The sequence below is a fragment of the Lepidochelys kempii genome, chromosome 1 (genome assembly GCF_965140285.1).
Source record: "Lepidochelys kempii isolate rLepKem1 chromosome 1, rLepKem1.hap1, whole genome shotgun sequence".
NCBI lineage: Eukaryota > Metazoa > Chordata > Testudines > Cheloniidae > Lepidochelys > Lepidochelys kempii.
The window spans coordinates 61,554,502-61,574,479 of NC_136380.1; the positions used below are offsets into that span (position 1 = coordinate 61,554,502).

At 44.3% G+C, this 19,978-nt stretch overlaps 1 protein-coding gene across 1 annotated transcript in view; it reads left to right on the plus strand.

Annotated features, from left to right (window-relative positions):
- The window catches only part of LOC144930624 (uncharacterized), a 459,911-nt gene extending 443,860 nt beyond the window's left edge, over window positions 1-16,051 (plus strand). The window contains exon 2 of the mRNA XM_078853083.1: window positions 15,727-16,051. Coding sequence (XP_078709209.1) covers window positions 15,727-15,983 — 257 coding nt within the window. The 3' untranslated portion in view covers window positions 15,984-16,051. The remainder of the gene's footprint in view (window positions 1-15,726) is intronic.
- Window positions 16,052-19,978: the final 3,927 nt, after the last annotated feature.

Consider the following 19,978-nt stretch of genomic DNA (forward strand, 5'->3'; position numbering starts at 1 on the left):
AAGTGTGGTAATCCGTGGGTTTCTGGTATAGAATTGGCTGTAGGGTTCCATTTTTGCAGCTGATTGTGGTGTACAGAAAATTGATGCTGGTGTGGGAGTGTTGTAGAGCGTTTGTACCTTGACATAGATTCATTTGAAAGTTTCTGGCTAATATCTATTATGATCTATCTAGGGGTGAAATCTCTGTGGAAGTCCATGGCAAAATTCTCATTGACATTATTGGAACCAAGATTTCATCCAAGAAGCTTATACTATGGTATTAGAGCACCTTGAGAACCAATATTTGTATTATTTTCTCAAAAATAAACACTTATTGGGATGGACAGATAGATATAAAAATAACTCATAATAGACAACCAGTGTATACAGGTAATGGAACTTAGTAATAGCTGTATGTTAGCTAAGTTAATGGTTCTATGGAACTTCAAAGAAAAAAAGCAAAATAGAAGTGTACTATTCTTTATTGCTCACACACATTGCTGAACAAAGGAAGGAGAAAAAGGGTACAGAGGGCCCCCTATTTATGGAAGAGGTCACAGCACTAATGCAGCATGCTAACATCTTAGGATAATGTTCAGACACTATAGTGGCTGGGGCACTAAGAACACGCAGAGGGAAAATGGGGTTTCTATTTGTCTCTCTAGGCATTAGGGGCCCTGCAAGATTTCATGGGTATTCTGGAAGCAAGGGGCAGAGGACATGATGCTATCTGCTGCATGCGACCTCTAAAACTTCTGGCTATCCATGCATAAATAAACAGTTTTCCTTGCATCATTCGCTTATGCTCCATTTCTGTACCCCTCAAAGATGGGGTTTTGCATAGGAAGAAAAGGAAAACTCCTAGGATCATGATTTCCAGAGGAGCCATGTGGCCAGGGAAGGGATAGGCAGAACTACTGCATGATCTGTGGTATTCCTGCAGAAGTGGTTGTTAGACCCAGTGCCCTTTGCCCTTCCTCTTCTCCTTCCCATTAAGAGAATATGCATAGAGTTCAGTGAGTTTAAAATGACAGAATCCCTCACATACATGGGGGAAGAATATGACCCTATATTATTCACAAACATGTTTGAATACATTGTAAGTTTTTCAGTTGATCATGTAGCTTTATAAAACTAAGTTATTGGGACAAGAAATATATTCAGAAATAACAATAAGCTCCTCCTGGTACAGAAAGAGCCTCAAAAAGGGGACTGCTGCTCATGGTCTATTTGCTAGCCAGCTACAATTGTGTTTCCAATTGTAATTCTTTCCAACTGTAATTCTATGTTTTCAACCAAAGAAATAGTTTTATGGCTTCTGGAATGTAGCAACCAAACCACTGAGTTTGTATCACGTGTGGTCACATGCCTTTTCTATAAATAGCTGGAGCAGGAACGCACCTGTGCTTTTTCCTGCCAGCGTTTTGATGGATAGCTTTGTTGGCATCTCTGCAGTTGACGCTACTCTAAACTCAGTAAGGAGACCGAGTCAGTCCTCGGTAAGGGAAAGCATCCAAAATCACTTTGGCTTTGATTCTAGCAAAGAAAGCCATAATTTTCTTCTCTTTCCAAATCAAACCCGATTCCATTTGCTATTATCCTCAAAGCATACTCCTGAAGTTCCCACAATGTATAAGGATTCAGTCAATGAGATACTTTTTACAGCTATGTTTCTGTTTGGTATTTGATATTTCTGATGTCTTGTCTCTTGCTTATAGGCTGCCTGTGTATGGGAATGTTGCCTTTAATCTTGTGTGGCTTGGACATTACTAAAACTTGTTTTGTTTTAGTTCACTGTCTTGTCTCGGCTGGAATCTGTCACCCTGATCTTCTGTTTCCTACTGAGGGACTTAAACTGAATAAAAATATATAATCCCCATCCACGTCATGCGGATTCTTCATTGAAACTCTTTTCTTTTTGTAGTGCAGTGGATTCGAAAATGGGACAAAATGCAGTTAAAACATCAGAAAATCAGGATGTTCTCCCTCTTGTTGGTGATCAATCACATACCCAAATGGTGGTGTGTCAGCAGTTTCCAGGGCCAGCTTGTGTGGTGAAGAGGGAAATGAGGCTTTTTAGTACCAACTTGGGAAACAAGTTAGGAGTGTGGACACAAGATGTATGTTTCCAGCAGTGAAATAGTTAACGGTGGGGACACATACATCATGATCTTCAGGTTTCAGATTTTCACCCTGTGCAATGCATACAGTCGATTATGCCACTCAGAACGGTTGCTTCAGATTGTCTGCAGACTCAGGAAGAGACACTGCATCAGTTTACCTTGGGTCACATTTTGAAGGTTGAGGGGACAAGAGGCAGCTTCAGATTTCGAAGGAGCAGGATTGGTCAGCAGCAGCAGCATGTTGCTTAGTAGTATGAAACCAGCTGCTAAGCAATGCAGTCTTATGTGAACACAACACTCATGGTTAGTCTGCTCTGGCTCTCTGTTTCCTTCTGGTTGCAATTCCTTCTGGTTGCAAAGGTGTAAATGATATTTAAAGTCCTGAGTGATTAGGGCCAAGTTCTCTGAGAAATTAACTTTCATTCTATGGATCAAAGCAGTTAAAGATGGATTCTGACAGCAAGCATTTCCCAACAAGGATTTTTAGTTGATGGCCACCTCCTTTAGAATTCACTCCCGTTGGCAGTCCATTTCAGCCTGAATCTAGCAACTTTCAGCCCAGAATGCCAGATGCAATAGTTTTTGTTTAGCATTTGATTAACTGTTTGTTTTGTTCTGTTTGTACTTGCTGTCACCGTGTTGGTGCTACAGAACATATACAAATAATAATCTGTATTCTCATAATTTAAGGTGTAGTTCAGGTTATTTATCACTTTAATAAATGCATGATGTCATTTATAATGACTGTCATCTTGGTCATCCCTGAAAACTCAACCCAGAATTGCTTAACAAAAACAGGAGCCATTAGAGTATACTAAGCCCTTAGCTAGCAGCTGTAGCATAGTTTCTACAGCACGGAGAGGGACACAACACACACTGAGCAGGATGCTCGGAGACTGAGCTACTGTAGATATGAACAGCTGGAGAATGAGGCCATGCTGAGCAGAAGATTAAGGCACTATTGAGTTGGAAACCTGAATGCCATGGAAAAGTCTGAAGACCTCACTCAGTGCTAGAACCCCTCTCCTGGTACGCAATCACCAGGATGTCTTCCTCTAACATTCTTAGTGCAATAGTATTATAACTTATTATGTATCTTAGTAATACATAATATATTACAGTAGCATATAGCAATCACAGTCAAGACAACATTGTGCTAGGCATTGTACAGAAACCATGAAAAATGAATAGAGAAATCATGTGTATACACATGTGCACACATTTTTTCAAAGAGGAGAGAGAAGAAATATTTTGAAAGGGAAAAGGAACACAAGAAGGGATATCACTTAACTTTCTCAAATAAATAGAAGCAAAATAGTGTGTACTCCCACCATTGGCTACAGTACGCTGAAATTAGCTACTTCTTATCACTTTGTATGTTAGTTTAATGTCTCAGCAGAGTCACATGTTCTGCTAGGAAAACCTGTTTCGTGGCCTCTGAGGATCAGAAGAGAAGCTCAGAGAAACTTATGACCCCGTGTGACTCGAACTGGCAAGAGGCTGATCGAGCTGGAAATTTCTGAGAGTGGGGGCAGTTAGTGACAGATTGGCTGGTTGGTCTGAAGTGAGTAGAAGTTTTATCTGAGAAGAAAAGCAGGGAGTAAAGAGGGAGAAAGAATAAATAAAGTCATTGAAAGGAACAACAATAAGGAATAAAATGTTAGATAGGATGGAGGAAAAGTGAAAGGATGATACCATAACTACTCAAAAAGGAAAAAGAATCAGCACAGCTATAGAAGTAATTTAAGTGAGTTCAGGGAGAGGGGAAATAGTTTATACACTGGATCAGTCAATTTTAAGGTAATGGTAAGAGATAACTAGTAGTAGAATAGTGTTATGAGCTGGGTAAAACTTTGTTAAAACCTCATTCAAATGGATGTGTGAATCAGTCCCCCCATTTAAGACCATTGTAAGAGACAGTTAAGGGACCACACCTAAAACAAACCCTAATAAAGTTTGTCCAGAAACTAGCACCAGATGGGCAGAGAGTTCATTAGATACTGTGACCAGGTGTGTGGGTGTATAGCAGGCAGGGGGGAGTTGAGAAAGAACACACAGAAAATGGGACGAGTCAGAGTGTGACAACCTGAAGGAGTGGCTGAAAGGGTAACCTTTGAGTTGGCTACAGTTTACTTTACCACCCCTCTCCCAGGGCTTCAACATATGTATAAAAAAGCACATGGAGACACATAATTCAGTCACTGAGGATTTTCAGCAAGGATCACATAGGGTCGATCTTCCCACAGACAGGTCCGAAAAGAACAAGAAAAATTAACTTAATTCTTAAGTACCAACTTCATAACGTTGAATAATGATAAAGAAAGATAATAATAGCTAATTTCTACTAAAAATAAGCCTACTTCATAATCCACATTATCTTCAGTTATCATATATATATATATATATATATATATAAACAAACTAAATCTAAAGCGGTTTGTTCCCACAGAAACACAGTGAGTAGTAACTCAGAGTTCTGAAAGCTTAGAATGAGTTCACCTGAGTCTTAGTTAAAGTCTTTGTTCATCAACTCTGTCCATTCCGCTGAGTCAAAAGCTCTGCAATAATATCTTCCCTCCTTTTCTTGCAGAGATCTCTAATTGGAGCCCACACAGACTCTTTCTCCGCCTCTGTTGGGTTACGGAATCACTCAATTAGCTAGACAACTAGCTAATTAACCAACCAATAGTATTAATTAAGTGTGTAAATGAATCACCCTGTTACAAAAAAATACAAAACTGCAAATAACAAAATATAAATGACTCTTTCCTTGCCATCACATTTAAATAAGAAAAGAGCTGGTGAACCACACGAGTTAAAATAATTTGACGAAAACAATTTGACTAATATCAAACAACATTCAAAGTACACAATTAATGTGAAAGAAATTAATTTTCCCTCCCAATTTCCTGTTCTATAACTAGGCTTACCAATGCTTCCCTGCCAGAAAGTTAACAATAGCATCGACCTGCTGTAAAATACTTCAGAGTTAGGGGAAAACAACCTGCTTTTTGCTTCTATAGCTGGATTTCTCCCTTCCACCCAAACAGGTCACTCACATAGGCCAAGGCTACACTACAAAGTTAAGTCGATTTTATGTAAGTCGACATCGAGCCTCTGATTTAAGCAAGTTGATCTTGCATGTCCCCACTATGCTCATTGTGTCGGGGGAGTGTATCCTCACTAGCAGGGGGTTTTCATGGATGCACAGAGCACTGTACTGTGGGTAGCTATCCCACAGTGCATGTATCCGAATGGAATTTTGGGTTGGGCTTGCAATGCCTTATGGAACCAAAACATTTGTGCAGCTGGTTATGGGAACATGGCATTAGCCTCCCATGATGCACTTATCTCCCTCCCTCTCTGAAATCAACGGCAAACAAACGAAGCCTTTTTTGCTCCTTTTTCCGTAAGTCTGGATTACCTACACAGATGCCATAGCACGGTAATCATGGACCCCACTCTCAGCTGTACAAACATCTCGCGCCTTATTCTGTGGTATTTACAAAGCCGATAAAGGAGCTGCCGCACGGAACAATGTGATGCCACGCAAGCAGCCCTGCTGGAATACACAGGGTGGAGCAATTCACAGTTGCTGGTGACAGTCGTGCATCACCTTGACATGGTTGAGCGCCACTTCTGGGCCCAGGAAACAAGCACAGACTGGTGGGACCACATTGTTATGCAGCTATGGGATGACGAACAGTGGCTCCAGAACTTTCGAATGTGTAAGGCCACTTTCCAGGAACTGTGTGAAGAGCTTTCCCCAGCCCTGAAGCATAGCAATACTAAAATGAGAGCTGCTCTGACAGTGGAGAAGCGAGTGGTGATAGCTCTGTGGAAGCTTGCAATGCCAGTCTGCTACCTGTCAATGGGGAATCAATTCAGAGTGGTTAAATCTACCTTGGGGTCTGTTCTGATCCAAGTTTGCACGGCAATCCACAGACTTCTGCTAAGAAAGGTAGTGACTATGGACAACATACAAGACAAAGCGGATGGTTTTGCCACGATGGGGTTCTCCAGCTGCAATGGGATGATAGATGGCACACATATTCCTATCTTGGCACCAGACCACCTTCCCAAAGAGTACCTAAACGGAAATGGGTACTTCTCAATGGTGTTGCAAGCGCTGCTGGATCACAGGGGCCATTTCATTGACATCAACGTGGGATGGTCGGGAAAGGTGCATGACACGTGCATCTTTAGGAACTCCGGTCTGTTCAGAAAGCTGCAAGCAGGGACTTTCTTTCCAGACTTCAAAATAACCATTGGTGATGTTGAAATGCTAATTGTGATCCTGGGAGATACAGCCTACTCCTTGCTCCCATGGCTCATGAAGCTGTACACAGGCAGCCTGGACTGCAGTAAGGACTTGCTCAACCATAGGCTGAGCAAGTAAAGAATGGTGGTGGAATGTGCCTTTGGATGTTTAAAAGGCCGCTGGTGTTGTTTGCTTATTAGGTTAGACCTCAGTGAAAGCAATATCCCCATTGTTATTGCTGTGTGCGCCATAATATTTGTGAAACAAAGGGAGAAAAGTTTCCGCTGGGGTGGGGGGTTAAGGCAGATCACCTGGCAGCCAATTTTGAGCAGCCAGACACCAGGGCAATCAGAAGAGCACATTGAGGAGCTCCGTATCTCCATGAGGCTTTGAAAACCAGTTTCAGTGATTAGCCACAATAATGTGACATCTATATTGTTCCTTAGCAAACTGTCCCTTCCACTGCATTTTCTCCCCTCTAAACTCCACCCCCACTAGCCACCATGTATTGAATGAATAAAGAGCCTTTTCTCCTCAATCCGTTAAATTTTATTTGCACACAAACACACAGAGACAGCACAGAAAAGTAAGATAACCTGGGGCAAAAGGGCTGATAACACTATGTGTGTGTGGTGGTGGTGGTGGTGGTGGAGGGAAACAAGGACAGCTTGCTTACAAATGCACTGCAATAACAATCAAAGGTGTGGGAATGGGTGCCTTATGGTCCTTGTACCCTCCCCTGGTGTTGAGTGCAAGGAATAGTGAAATCCCCCTCCTCCCGCCTCAGAGGACGTTTTGGGGAGGAGGATGGTAGAACTGGGCAATGAGGGCAGCAGGTTCAGCACAGGCTGCAGAGGGACTCTAGCATCCAGCTGCCTTTCTTGAACCTCAGCCAGATGCCTCAACATGTCTGATTGCTCCTTTATAATCCGCAGCATCTCTTCCTGCATGGCACACTCGTGTTCCCTGCATGCTCTCCTGTCCTCCCTGTCCAAGTCCATGTTCTCGGACAGTGTAATCCTCCATGCTCAGAGCTCCGTCATGTCACTCTCAGTGGCGCACATTAACTCATTGAACATGTCCTCCCGAGTCTTCTTTTTCTGCCTTCTAATCTGGGAAAGTCTCTGTCCCGGTGTGGAGTATGCGCCAACAGACAAGGTTTCAGCTGCAAAGAATACAAAGCACAAGGGTAGCATTGACCGTTCATACATTGTTTCTGGTGCAAGGTTAATTCTTTTTATAAAAAGAAACACCCCTCAATGCACTTCCCTACAAGCCACAATGTAAACACAACTGCTAGCTACTGCAAGAGTCGGTTTGCTGCTCCAACCATGGTAAGTAAGGCCATGAGGCATAGGCGAGAGGGCTTGTGCTGCAGCTTTTGTGAAGACATCCTTGGGATCACAGGTTGGAACTTGAGAAAAGCCCCCTTTTCCCTAACAACCTGGATGGTGATTGAGGACAGGCACCAGTGTAAATCCCCCCAAATAGTTTGTTTTTTACAAAAGCTGCATGGGGTTGGGGGGAAGGGAGACAAACAGGAAGCCCCCCCCCCTTTGTTTAAAAAAAAAATGCTGGTTGCAGTGCTCTGTGATCCCTTCCAACCACAACCATGGCACATTTGGGAAAGTGTGGTTGTGTGACCCAGATTTCACCAAACAGGGGGCAGATTACTTGTTGAATTGTTTGTGGTTTAAGGGCTAGCATTGAAAACTTCCCCCTTTTCCCCTAGGTGACCCTATGTGAAATCATTCTCCTAAGGATAACAGAGGCAGCAAGGGAGCAGATGCTGCAAGTGTCTGGGTACAGACCTGGTCCTTATGCTGCAATGCTGTGTGCCGCAATGATGCCAGCAGAATTAATACCAGAGTGGCACAGAAAAGTGTCCTACCGTGGTGGACAAAATAAGGCAACTCTTCCCAGAAACCTTCTGCAAAGGATTGCAGAGTACCTCCATGAAAACTTCCTAGAGATCTCCATGGAGGATTCCAGGGCCATCCCCATGCACATACCCAGTCTTTTTCAGAGAACATCCTCTGTGTGACTGGAGTGGCCACCAATACTCACTACACCCACTTTTTTGTTCAGATTAAACTTTAAAAATAATAACATGTAACCCCTAAAGTTTGATTGAAAATGTGTACTCACCAGAAATGCCTTCCCCGGCATCACGCTCTGCCACTAGCTGGTCCTGTGCGGGGATAGGCTCCGGGGTTAAAAACAGTTCTTGGCTGTCGGGGAGAATGGATCCTCCGCTTTCCTGCCACACATTCTCCTCCTCCTCTTCCTCATCAACAATGTCCTCCTCGTTGTTGCCCGAGGCCGCCCAGGGCTCCTGGGAGGTATCCACGAAGCGTTTTGGGATAGTGGTGGGGTTGCCGCTGAGAACTGCGTGCAGCTCCTTATAGAGGCAGCATGTCTGGGGGGCAGAACCAGAATGACTGTTTGCCTCCGTCGTCTTCTGGTATGCTTGCTGAAGCTCCTTTATTTTCACGCGGCACTGCTGTGTGTCCCTCATGTAGCCCTTCTCCCCCATGCCCTGTGCGATCTTGGCATAGATGTCAGCATTTTTTCTGCTGGATTGGAGCTCTGCCTGCACAGACTCTTCTCCCCACCAGCAATAAGATCCACCACCTCCTGTGTACTCCATGCAGAAGCACGTTTGTGGCCTTGAGTCTCCATGATCAGCTGTGCTGACAAGCTCTCCACGCCAATTAAACAGGAAATAAAAATTCAAAAGTTCCCGGGGCTTTAACAGGGGCGTGACTGTTTCCTGTGTACCTGGCTGACGTGCAGTGGAGTTGAAAGTGCTCTCCAGAGTGGTCACAGCGGAGCACTGTGGGATACCTCCTGGAGGCCAATTCACTCGAATTACACAACGCAGTATCTACATGACCCCCATATCGATCCATGGATGTCGAATCACGTGCTCCACCTCTCACAGAGGTGAAGCACAGAAGTCAACTTTACAGGCCACTTAGGTCGGCGGAAGGGACTCAGGAGTGTAGACACATACGTTATTAGATTGACTTAACGTGGCTTATGTCAACCTAACTTTGTAGTGTAGACCAGGCCAAGGTCTTTAGTAAAGCAGCTGCCCTGATTGCCCTGCTCTCAATAGAGTCTATTAAGTCCAGCTACAGGGAATCTATTGGGCATGTCCAAAACTTCCACTTCCAATTCCAGAAACTATTCAGAGTAGAATGAAGATTGTGCATCTACCTAGCAACAATAACTCAGACACAACTGAGTCACTTCCCCCTCCCCACCCCCCACTCCCAACTTCTCTCTAGGTTTCTTAAAGAGATATCACCGTATTAGGCATGTGGGTTACAAAAGCATAGTGGCTGACTCTGGAAGAAAATCTGGAAAGAGGTTTTTGGATCAGAGGTGCAGGCTGAAAAGAGTGCTCTTGGTGCTGTGAGTAAAAGAAGCTGTTTCCTGCTATTGGTTCCTTCTGCATTCAGAGACACAGCACTTTGTACATTCTTTGTGAATAAACAGAACTGCATCAAAGAAATACCTGATTGTCACCAATTTCTGTTTCCAACTGGAATGCCCACGGGGCCCCAAATTTCGACAAGCCACTTGGGTTGAAAAGGGGCAAAATAAGAAAGAAGGAAATTGTTTATATGATGCTGATTTTGTTGTCTTTAACGAGAGATTTTAAATCAGTCTGAACCACCATTGCCTGAAAATATAGCAGACACCAACAGCAAGGAACAGCTGCCAATGTCTTTATCAGCTGGGATAAGTGCCAAATCTATTTTCATTTACCTGTCCAGAGTTTTGTTCAGGAAGACTGGTTTATCTGGACTGCTGGGAGTTGTTCTGTGTGAGTGACAATGACAAACATGGGAAGACATTCTCAGCATCCAAGCCCAACTGAGCCTGATTCAGAATGCTGTGGGCTTATGGCACATGACAGCAGCAGGATCTAGAATTGTCATTGAGCAGACATTGAATTATCCATAGAATTTTAGTTTTAAAAGTTATTGCTATGTATACCTTAGGGAATAATGCCATATCATTTTTCCCACTGGGTAATCACCAGTCATTTTAAACCATGTGGTCAGGTCAGGGCCTTAAGCCCCTTTGTCAACAAGCTCATATTCCCCTTCAACATAGTACAATTCTATAAATTAGAGGTGGAAAAGATCTAATAGATTATTCCGTCCATTTCCTGGGCAAGGCAGGGTTCTTCTATACAGTCAATTTTCTTGAATTTTGTCCAATCTAGATTGAAATGTTCTTGGTGACTGAGCTTCACTGACCTACCTACCACCACTAACCTGTGAACACATGTACCCATGTGCTTAATAGGGAGATATCTCTTTAAAAGGGAGGCAGGGAGGAATGAGTTGTGTCTGGGTTATTGTTGAACAATTAGTACTCCACACCCAGAAGTTTCTGGAATTGGGTGTGATAGTTTTGGACATGCTCAATAGGTTCCCTGTAGCTAGACTCAGACTACATTGAGGGTTTTTTTTAATGTATATACTTAATCTGATTGGTTGGTTAAATAGTTAACTAGTTAACTGATTTCAGAAGAGAAGGAGAAAGAATCTGCATGGATTCCAGCTGGAGATTTCTGTGAACAAGAGGAAGGAAAATACTGTTGCATTCCTTTTGACTCAGCAGACTGTATAGATTTGGTGATCAAAGACTGAGACTCAGTGGTGAACTCATCCTAAGCAACAGTTGGTAGGACAGCAGATGACCCAGCCTAGTTCTCGTATGTCCGCTTCAGATATACTCTTAACACCTCAAAGACCCAAAGAATTTAATAAACAAGCAATACCAAAATTTAAGAAAATAAATCCTTTATGTTTTAACTGTGGGCAAATAGGACATTTTCAAAAAGTTTGTGAGAATTCTCCTAACCCCAACCTACTATATCAGCAACTGAATGGTAGACATTCAAATCAGAGAAGTTCGAGCGAGGAAGAAAAGAAAGAAGAGCAAAGGTGCTAGTCAAGGGGTTCAGGAGACAGATGCTACCCAAATGGGTGTCAATGAGGCCAACGAACAGTTAGTGGGACCAGCTTGTCATGGCTATGTTTACCTAGATGATGTAAAGAGTATCTGCCTAACTAGATACTGGTTCTGAAGTGACCAGCATATGCAAAACTTTCTATTCTGAGCATTTATCTTTTTGAAAGTTACAGTCTATTGGCAGTATACTTCAGATAGAAGGGCTGGAGTGCAAATGGTTCCATACCTGGGATATGTATCCTTAAAGATATGATTCCCAAAGTTCATCTGAGGGACTAACAAACGACATAAGATACTAGTCTTGCTTTGTCCAGACCAATGTCTGAATCAGCAAGTGTCAGTGCCCATAGGCATACGTGTGCTGAATCATCTTATAGGAAACTGTAGGAGAAGAAATGGGGTCTTAAATTCTTAAGTAGGATTATTACCAAATGAGTGGGCTGAAGTTTATAGTCAATTTCTCTTCACTCAGAGATTACAGCAAGATGCTGACAAAGGGGCTGAGGTAGTCTTGAGAGGAAGAAAATCAGTGACAATCCTACGTGGCACATCCAAAACAGTGCTCAGAATTCTGAAATTTGTGGTGAATGAACTGGAGACTGCCCTAATGCTGCATGTCGCAGTTGGGCCCGGTGGGCTAGTGGTTCTGCCTCAATTTGTTCAAGTCACTGGCATCATTAATAGAATTGGGGTACAAGTCAAAAAATTAACAAGGAAGGAGGTCGTATTGAAACCTCACACTGTCATTGCAAAGGGACAAGCATCTGAGTGGATAAAACCATTGCTAACCCGGGTTTCAGCAGCCGTCCATAAAGAAAGAGAGTGTCATATTACCACTTGACTTTGAAGGATCCTCTCTCAGTGGTGCTGAGAGGAAAAAGTTTGCTGAGACTATCAATAAGGAAACTGGTCAGGTTTTTGCTGTTCATGATCTAGACTCTGAAAGAGTTGTAGGAGAGACACTTAGCTCACAAATAAGATACCCTTTAAAGAAAGATCTAGAAGGGTTTCTCCCTCAGATTTTGAAGATCTATGGCTGCATCTATGTGAGTCGGTGGCAGTTGGAGTGACTGAGGAAACATGTAGTTCATACACATCCCCTGTGGCGTTCCTGCATAAGATGACAAGAGTTCTTAGGATGGTGGTAGGTTATAGAAAACTGAACAGCATTATCCGAAAGGATGCCTAACCATTACCCAGGGTAAAAGAAACTTTTTGCCTTTTTGGCAGGATCTAAATGGTTTTCTGTATTGGATCTAAAGAGGGGATACTATCAAGTTCCATTAGAACTTGATAGACACTGACTATCCGAAGACAGCTTTCACTACACCATTTGGTGATTGGCATTTCCAAATGATGCCTCAAGGTGTGACTAATGTTCCAGCTACCTTCCAGTGAATGATGGAGTGTGTTATGTCTGGTATGAATCTCACAGAAGTTGTAGCATCGTTGGATGATTTAATCATCTTTTCAGCCACTCTAAAAAAAACATGAGGAATGTCTCCTAAAAGTTCTGAACTGACTTCAGGACTATGATTTAAAACTTGCACCATCAAAGTGTAAACTATTTCAGTCTTCAGTGAAATATCTTGGTCATATAATTTCTCAAGATGGGATCTGTCCCAATAAATAGAAAACGGATACTATCATCACTTGGCTAGTTCCAACTACCTTCAGAGAACTTTGTAGATTCTTAGGATTTGGTGGTTACTATTGAAGATTTGTAAAGAGATATTCTATTATTGTGAAATCTCTGAATTCTCGATGGTGGTCCCAAAGGAAGTAGATAGAATGGAAAACAGCCACTTGAGAGTAGATGGGCTGCCAGAGAACTTCGAAACAAAAGTTGACTACTGCACCAATTCTCAGGGTTGCTAATTGGAGGCTGCCCTGTATTCTTCATACTGATACCATACTGTGGGTCAGTTCCCTGACCCCTCCAGCCTCTGACAACACAAGCACTGCCTTTCAGGCCTTTGCAGGTCCCATTCTTTCTTTACAGATTAATGGCAGGCACGCTCCAACCCCAGAGTCCTCCAAACGTTTCCCTGGAGTGCCCAGCCCCGATCCACTGGACACTCAGAACTCCTAGATCCTCTGTTCCAAAGGAACAGTACACTGCTGCTTACGAATTACTTTGTAGAACTCAGTTCTGCTTAGCACACAGCACTTATACTTGTGTTCTCTATAAACAAACCTAATTTTATTTAACAAAGAACAGAGATTCAAATGACAGCAAGCAGAAATATTGGAAACAAAATATAAAATAAAAATCACAATGTGCTTAGTAGAGCCTACACTTAACTGATAGGATATTATTGTGCCATAAGTGAAAAATCCTACCCACAATCCTTCCAGAATATTACTGTTAGACTTGGCTATTATCTTCCATTTGTGAAGTATGCCCCACTGTCAATTTACTTCCTAGGAAGTAAATAGAAAGATACCAGCATGTTCCTTTGCACTTCCAGATATAACAAAACAATTCTTTGATTTTTATTAATAAACCAGACATCCTCCTGCTGTGTGTTCCTTCCTGTAGATTTTGCGATCTCTTGTTAATTTCTTAATCTTGATTAGCTGGTAGTTTAGTATGCTAATAGATATTCATTGTGATGTATACAATACTTAATTTGCATGTAACCAAACAGATAAATAAGTGTCTCCTACATGTCTGAAAAAAACATATTTGTCACCACCTGTGTACTTTAACTCATAGACATAATTTACAATATAGGGACATAACTCTTAAATGTTATCCTTACAAACATTTCTCAATGGTTATGATGACCAATGTGTTAGTGGCTCTCAGTAGAGACCTAGCATGTCACCCTTTAGCCCTAGTCTACACTAGGACTTCAGGTCGAATTTAGCAGCGTTAAATCGATGTAAACCTGCACCCGTCCACACGATGAAGCCCTTTATTTCGACTTAAAGGGCTCTTAAAATCGATTTCCGTACTCCACCCCTGACAAGTGGATTAGCGCTTAAATCGGCCTTGCCGGGTCGAATTTGGGGTACTGTGGACACAATTCAACGGTATTGGCCTCCGGGAGCTATCCCAGAGTGCTCCATTGTGACCGCTCTGGACAGCACTCTCAACTCAGATGCACTGGCCAGGTAGACAGGAAAAGAACTGCGAACTTTTGAATCTCATTTCCTGTTTGGCCAGCGTGGCAAGCTGCAGGTGACCATGCAGAGCTCATCAGCAGAGGTGACCATGATGGAGTCCCAGAATCGCAAAAGAGCTCCAGCATGGACTGAACAGGAGGTATGGGATCTGATCGCTGTGTGGGGAGAGGAATCTGTGCTATCAGAACTCTGTTCCAGTTTTCGAAATGCCAAAACCTTTGTCAAAATCTCCCAGGGCATGAAGGACAGAGGCCATAACAGGGACCCGAAGCAGTGCCGCGTGAAACTTAAGGAGCTGAGGCAAGCATCCCAGAAAACCAGAGAGACGAACGGCCGCTCCGGGTCAGAGCCCCAAACCTGCTGCTTCTATGATGAGCTGCATGCCATTTTAGGGGGTTCAGCCACCACTACCCCAGCCGTGTTGTTTGACTCCTTCAATGGAGATGGAGGCAATACGGAAGCAGGTTTTGGGGAGGAAGAAGATGATGATGATGATGATGAGGTTGTAGATAGCTCACAGCAAGCAAGCGGAGAAACTGCTTTTCCCGACAGCCAGGAACTGTTTCTCACCCTGGACCTGGAGCCAGTACCCCCCAAACCCACCCAAGGCTGCCTCCCGTACCCGCCAGGCAGAGAAGGGACCTCCGGTGAGTGTACCTTTTAAAATATTATATATGGTTTAAAAGCAAGCATGTGAAAGGATTACTTTGCCCTGGCATTCGCAGCTCTCCTGGATGTACTCCCAAAGCCTTTGCAAAAGGTTTCTGGGGAGGGCAGCCTTATTGCGTCCTTCATGGTAGGACACTTTTTCAACTCCAGGCCAGTAACACGTACTCGGGAATCACTGTACAACAAAGCATTGCAGTGTATGTTTGCTGGCGTTCAAACAACATCCATTATTTATCTCTCTGTGTTATCCTCAGGAGAGTGAGATATCATTCATGGTCACCTGGTTGAAATAAGGTGCTTTTCTTCAGGGGACACTCAGAGGAGCCCGTTCCTGCTGGGCTGTTTGCCTGCGGCTGAACAGAAATCTTCCCTGCTGTTAGCCACGGGGAGGGGGGACGGTTGAAGGGGTAGCCACGCGATGGGGGGAGGCAAAATGCGACCTTGTAACAAAAGCACATGTGCTATGTATGTAATGTTAACAGCAAGGTTTACCCTGAAAGAGTGTAGCCACTGTTTTATAAAATGTGTCTTTTTAAATACCGCTGTCTCTTTTTTTTTCTCCACCAGCTGCATGTGTTTCAATGATCACAAGATCTTCTCCTTCACAGAGGCTAGTGAAGATTAGAAAGAAAAAAAAACGCACTCATGATGAAATGTTCTCTGAGCTCATGCTGTCCTCCCACACTGACAGAGCACAGACGAATGTGTGGAGGCAAATAATGTCAGAGTGCAGGAAAGCAGAAAATGACCGGGAGGAGAGGTGGCGGGCTGAAGAGAGTAAGTGGCGGGCTGAAGACAGGGCTGAAGCTCAAATGTGGTGGTAGCGTGATGAGAGGAGGCAGGATTCAATGCTGAGGCTGCTGGAGGACCAAACCAGTATGCTCCAGTGTATGGTTGAGCTGCAGCAAAGGCAGCTGGAGCACAGACTGCCACTTGTGTAGCCCTTGTGTAACCAACCGCCCACCTCCCCAAGTTCCATAGCCTCCACACCCAGACACCCAAGAACGCGGTGGGGGGGCCACCGGCCAACCAGCCACTCCACCACGGAGGATTGCCCAAAAAAAAGAAGGCTGGCATTCAATAAATTTTAAAGTTGTAAACTTTTAAAGTGCTGTGTGGCATTTTCCTTCCCTCCTCCACCACCCCTCCTGGGCTACCTTGGTAGTCATCCCCCTATTTGTGTGATGAATGAATAAAGAATGCATGAATGTGAAGCAACAATGACTTTATTGCCTCTGCAAGCAATGATCGAAGGGAGAAGGGGAGGGTGGTTAGCTTGCAGGGAAGTAGAGTGAACCAAGGGGCGGGGGGTTTCATCAAGGAGAAACAAAGAGAACTTTCACACCGTAGCCTGGCCAGTCATGAAACTGGTTTTCAAAGCTTCTCTGATGCGCACCGCGCCCTCCTGTGCTCTTCTAACCGCCCTGGTGTCTGGCTGCGTGTAACCAGCAGCCAGACGATTGGCCTCAACCTCCCACCCCGCCATAAACATCTCCCCCTTACTCTCACAGATATTGTGGAGCACACAGCAAGCAGTAATAACAGTGGGAATATTGGTTTCGCTGAGATCTAAGCGAGTCAGTAAACTGCGCCAGCGTGCCTTTAAACGTCTAAATGCACATTCTACCACCATTCTGCACTTGCTCAGCCTGTAGTTGAACAGCTCCTGACTACTGTCCAGGCTGCCTGTGTACGGCTTCATGAGCCATGGCATTAAGGGGTAGGCTGGGTCCCCAAGGATACATATAGGCATTTCAACGTCCCCAACAGTTATTTTCTGGTCTGGGAATAAAGTCCCTTCCTGCAGCTTTTGAAACAGACCAGAGTTCCTGAAGATGTGAGCGTCATGTACCTTTCCCGGCCATTCCACGCTGTTGTTGGTGAAACGTCCCTTGTGATCCACCAGAGCTTGCAGCACTATTGAAAAGTACCCCTTGCGGTTTATGTACTCGCCGGCTTGGTGCTCCGGTGCCAAGATGGGGATATGGGTTCCGTCTATGGCCCCACCACAGTTAGGGAATCCCATTGCAGCAAAGCCATCCACTATGACCTGCACATTTCCCAGGGTCACTACCCTCGATATCAGCAGATCTTTGATTGCGTGGGCTACTTGCATCACAGCAGCCCCCACAGTAGATTTGCCCACTCCAAATTGATTCCCAACTGACCGGTAGCTGTCTGGCATTGCAAGCTTCCACAGGGCTATCACCACTCACTTCTCTACTGTGAGGACTGCTCTCATCTTGGTATTCATGTGCTTCTGGGCAGGGGAAAGCAAGTCACAAAGTTCCATGAAAGTGCCCTTACACATGCGAAAGTTTCGCAGCAACTGGGAATCGTCTCAGACCTGCAACACTATGTGGTCCCACCAGTCTGTGCTTGTTTCCCGAGCCCAGAATCAGTGTTCCACAGCATGAACCTGCCCCATTAGCACCATGATGCATGCATTGGCAGGGCCTATGCTTTCAGAGAAATCTGTGTCCATGTCCTGATCACTCACGTGACCGCGCTGACATCGCTTCCTCGCCCGGTATCGCTCTGCCAGGTTCTGGTGCTGCATATACTGCTGGATAATGCGTGTGGTGTTTAATGTGCTCCTAATTGCCAAAGTGAGCTGAGCGGCCTCCATGCTTGCCTTGGTATGGCGTCTGCACAGAAAAAAGGCGCAGAACGATTGTCTGCCATTGCTCTGACGGAGGGAGGGGCAACTGACGACACAGCTTACAGGGTTGGCTTCAGGGAGCTAAAATCAACAAAGGGGGTGGCTTTACATGAAGGAGTATTTCAGGCAGGACTTCACCGAGGGTTCCAATAAGAAATGGTGCACCTAAGTTATTGTTCTTATTGGAACAAGGAGATTAGTCTGGCCTCTGATTGATACATGGCTAGATTTACCTCGCTGCACCTTCTCTGTGAGTGACTGTAGTGTGACCTAGAGGAATGAGTCCCCTAGACGGGGAAGGTGGGGGAAGCAAATGAGTACAAAACAAATCTGGTCTATTTCTTGTTTTGATCCACTCCATCTATCTTTTACATCTTTGGCTGGCAGCAGACGGTGCAGTAGGACTGCTAGCCATCCTCATCTCTTACCTGCCTGGCAGAAGATGGTACAGTAGGACTGCTAGCAATCCGTATCACCTGCCTGCTCACCATAAGACGGTTCAATAGGACTGACTGCAGGACTAAAGAGAATGACCTGGTCAAGTCACTCCAAATTTAGTCCCTGCGCCCATGTCTGCCCAGGTGCTCCCGGCCGACGTGGCCAGGAGCACCTCGGACATGACAATGACGGCTACCAGTCCTACTGTACCGTCTGCTGCCAGAAGGCAATGGGTTGCTGCTACTGTGTAGCAATGCAGTACCGCGTCTGCCAGCACCCAGGAGACATACGGTGACGGTTACCTGAGCGGTCTCCATGCTTGCCGTGATATGGTGTCTGCACAGGGAACTCAGGAAAAAAGGCGCGAAACGATTGTCTGCCCTTGCTTTCACGGAGGGAGGGAGGGAACGGGGGCCTGACTATATGTACCCAGAAACACCCGTGACAATGTTTTAGCCTCATCAGGCATTGGGATCTCAACCCAGAATTCCAATGGTCAGCGGCAACTGCGGGAACTGTGGGATAGCCACCCACAGTGCAACGCTCCGGAAGTCGACTCTAGCCTCGGTACTGTGGAAGCACTCCGCCGAGTTAATGCACTTAATGCACTTAGAGCATTTTCTGTGGGGACACACACACTCGAATATATAAAACCGATTTCTAAAAAAACGATTTCTATAAATTCAACCTAATTTCGTAGTGTAAACATACCCTTAGTGAATTATTATGCATATAATTGACCCAGGGGATCCAAGTTGGCATCAAGATTCCTGGGTCACACATAGCCACACCATAGCTTTTAACCTGATGCCTTTGCATATCATATAATCATAGAAATGTAGAGTTAGAAGGAACCTTGAGAGGTCATCAACTCCAGCCCTCTGAGCTGAGGCAGGACCAAGTAAACCTAGACCAAAGCTGACAGGTATTTTTCCACCTTGTTTTAAAAAGATTTCAGTGATGGGGACTCCACGACTTCCCTTGGAAGCCTATTCCAGAGCTTAACTACCCTTATAGTTACAAAGTTTTTTCTAACACAATATCTAACCTAATATCTAACCCAAGTCTCCCTTGCTGCAGATTGAGCCCATTACTTCTAGCCCTACCTTCAGTGGAAGTGGAGAACAATTGATCACTGTCCTCTTTGTAACAGCCCTTAACGTATTTGAAGACTGTTGTCAGGTCCCCCCTCAGTCTTCTTTTCTCAAGACTAAACATGCCTAGTGTTTTGGTTTTTTTTAACCTCTCCTCATAGGTCAGGTTTGCTAAACCTTCTATAAGTTTTGTTGCTCTCCTGTGGACTCTCTCCAATGTATCCATATCTTTCCTAACATGTGGCAACCAGAATTGAACAAAGTATTCCAGCTGAGATTTGTCAGTGCCAAACACAGAATACCTCCCATGTCTTACATATGACATTCCTGTTAACACACCCAAGAATAATATTATCCCTTTTTGCAACTGCATCACGTTGCTGACTCATGTTCAATTTATGATCCACTATGATGCCCAGATCCTTTCCAGCAGTACTACCACCTACCCAATTTGTAGTGTGCATTTAATGTTTCCTTCCTAAGAGTAGTACTTTGCACTTGTCCTTATTGAATTTCATCTTGTTGATTTCAGATGAATTCTCCAATTTGACAAGGTCATTTTGAATTCTAATCCTGTCCTCCAAAGTGCTTGCAATCCCTCCCAGTTTGGTGTCATCCACAAATT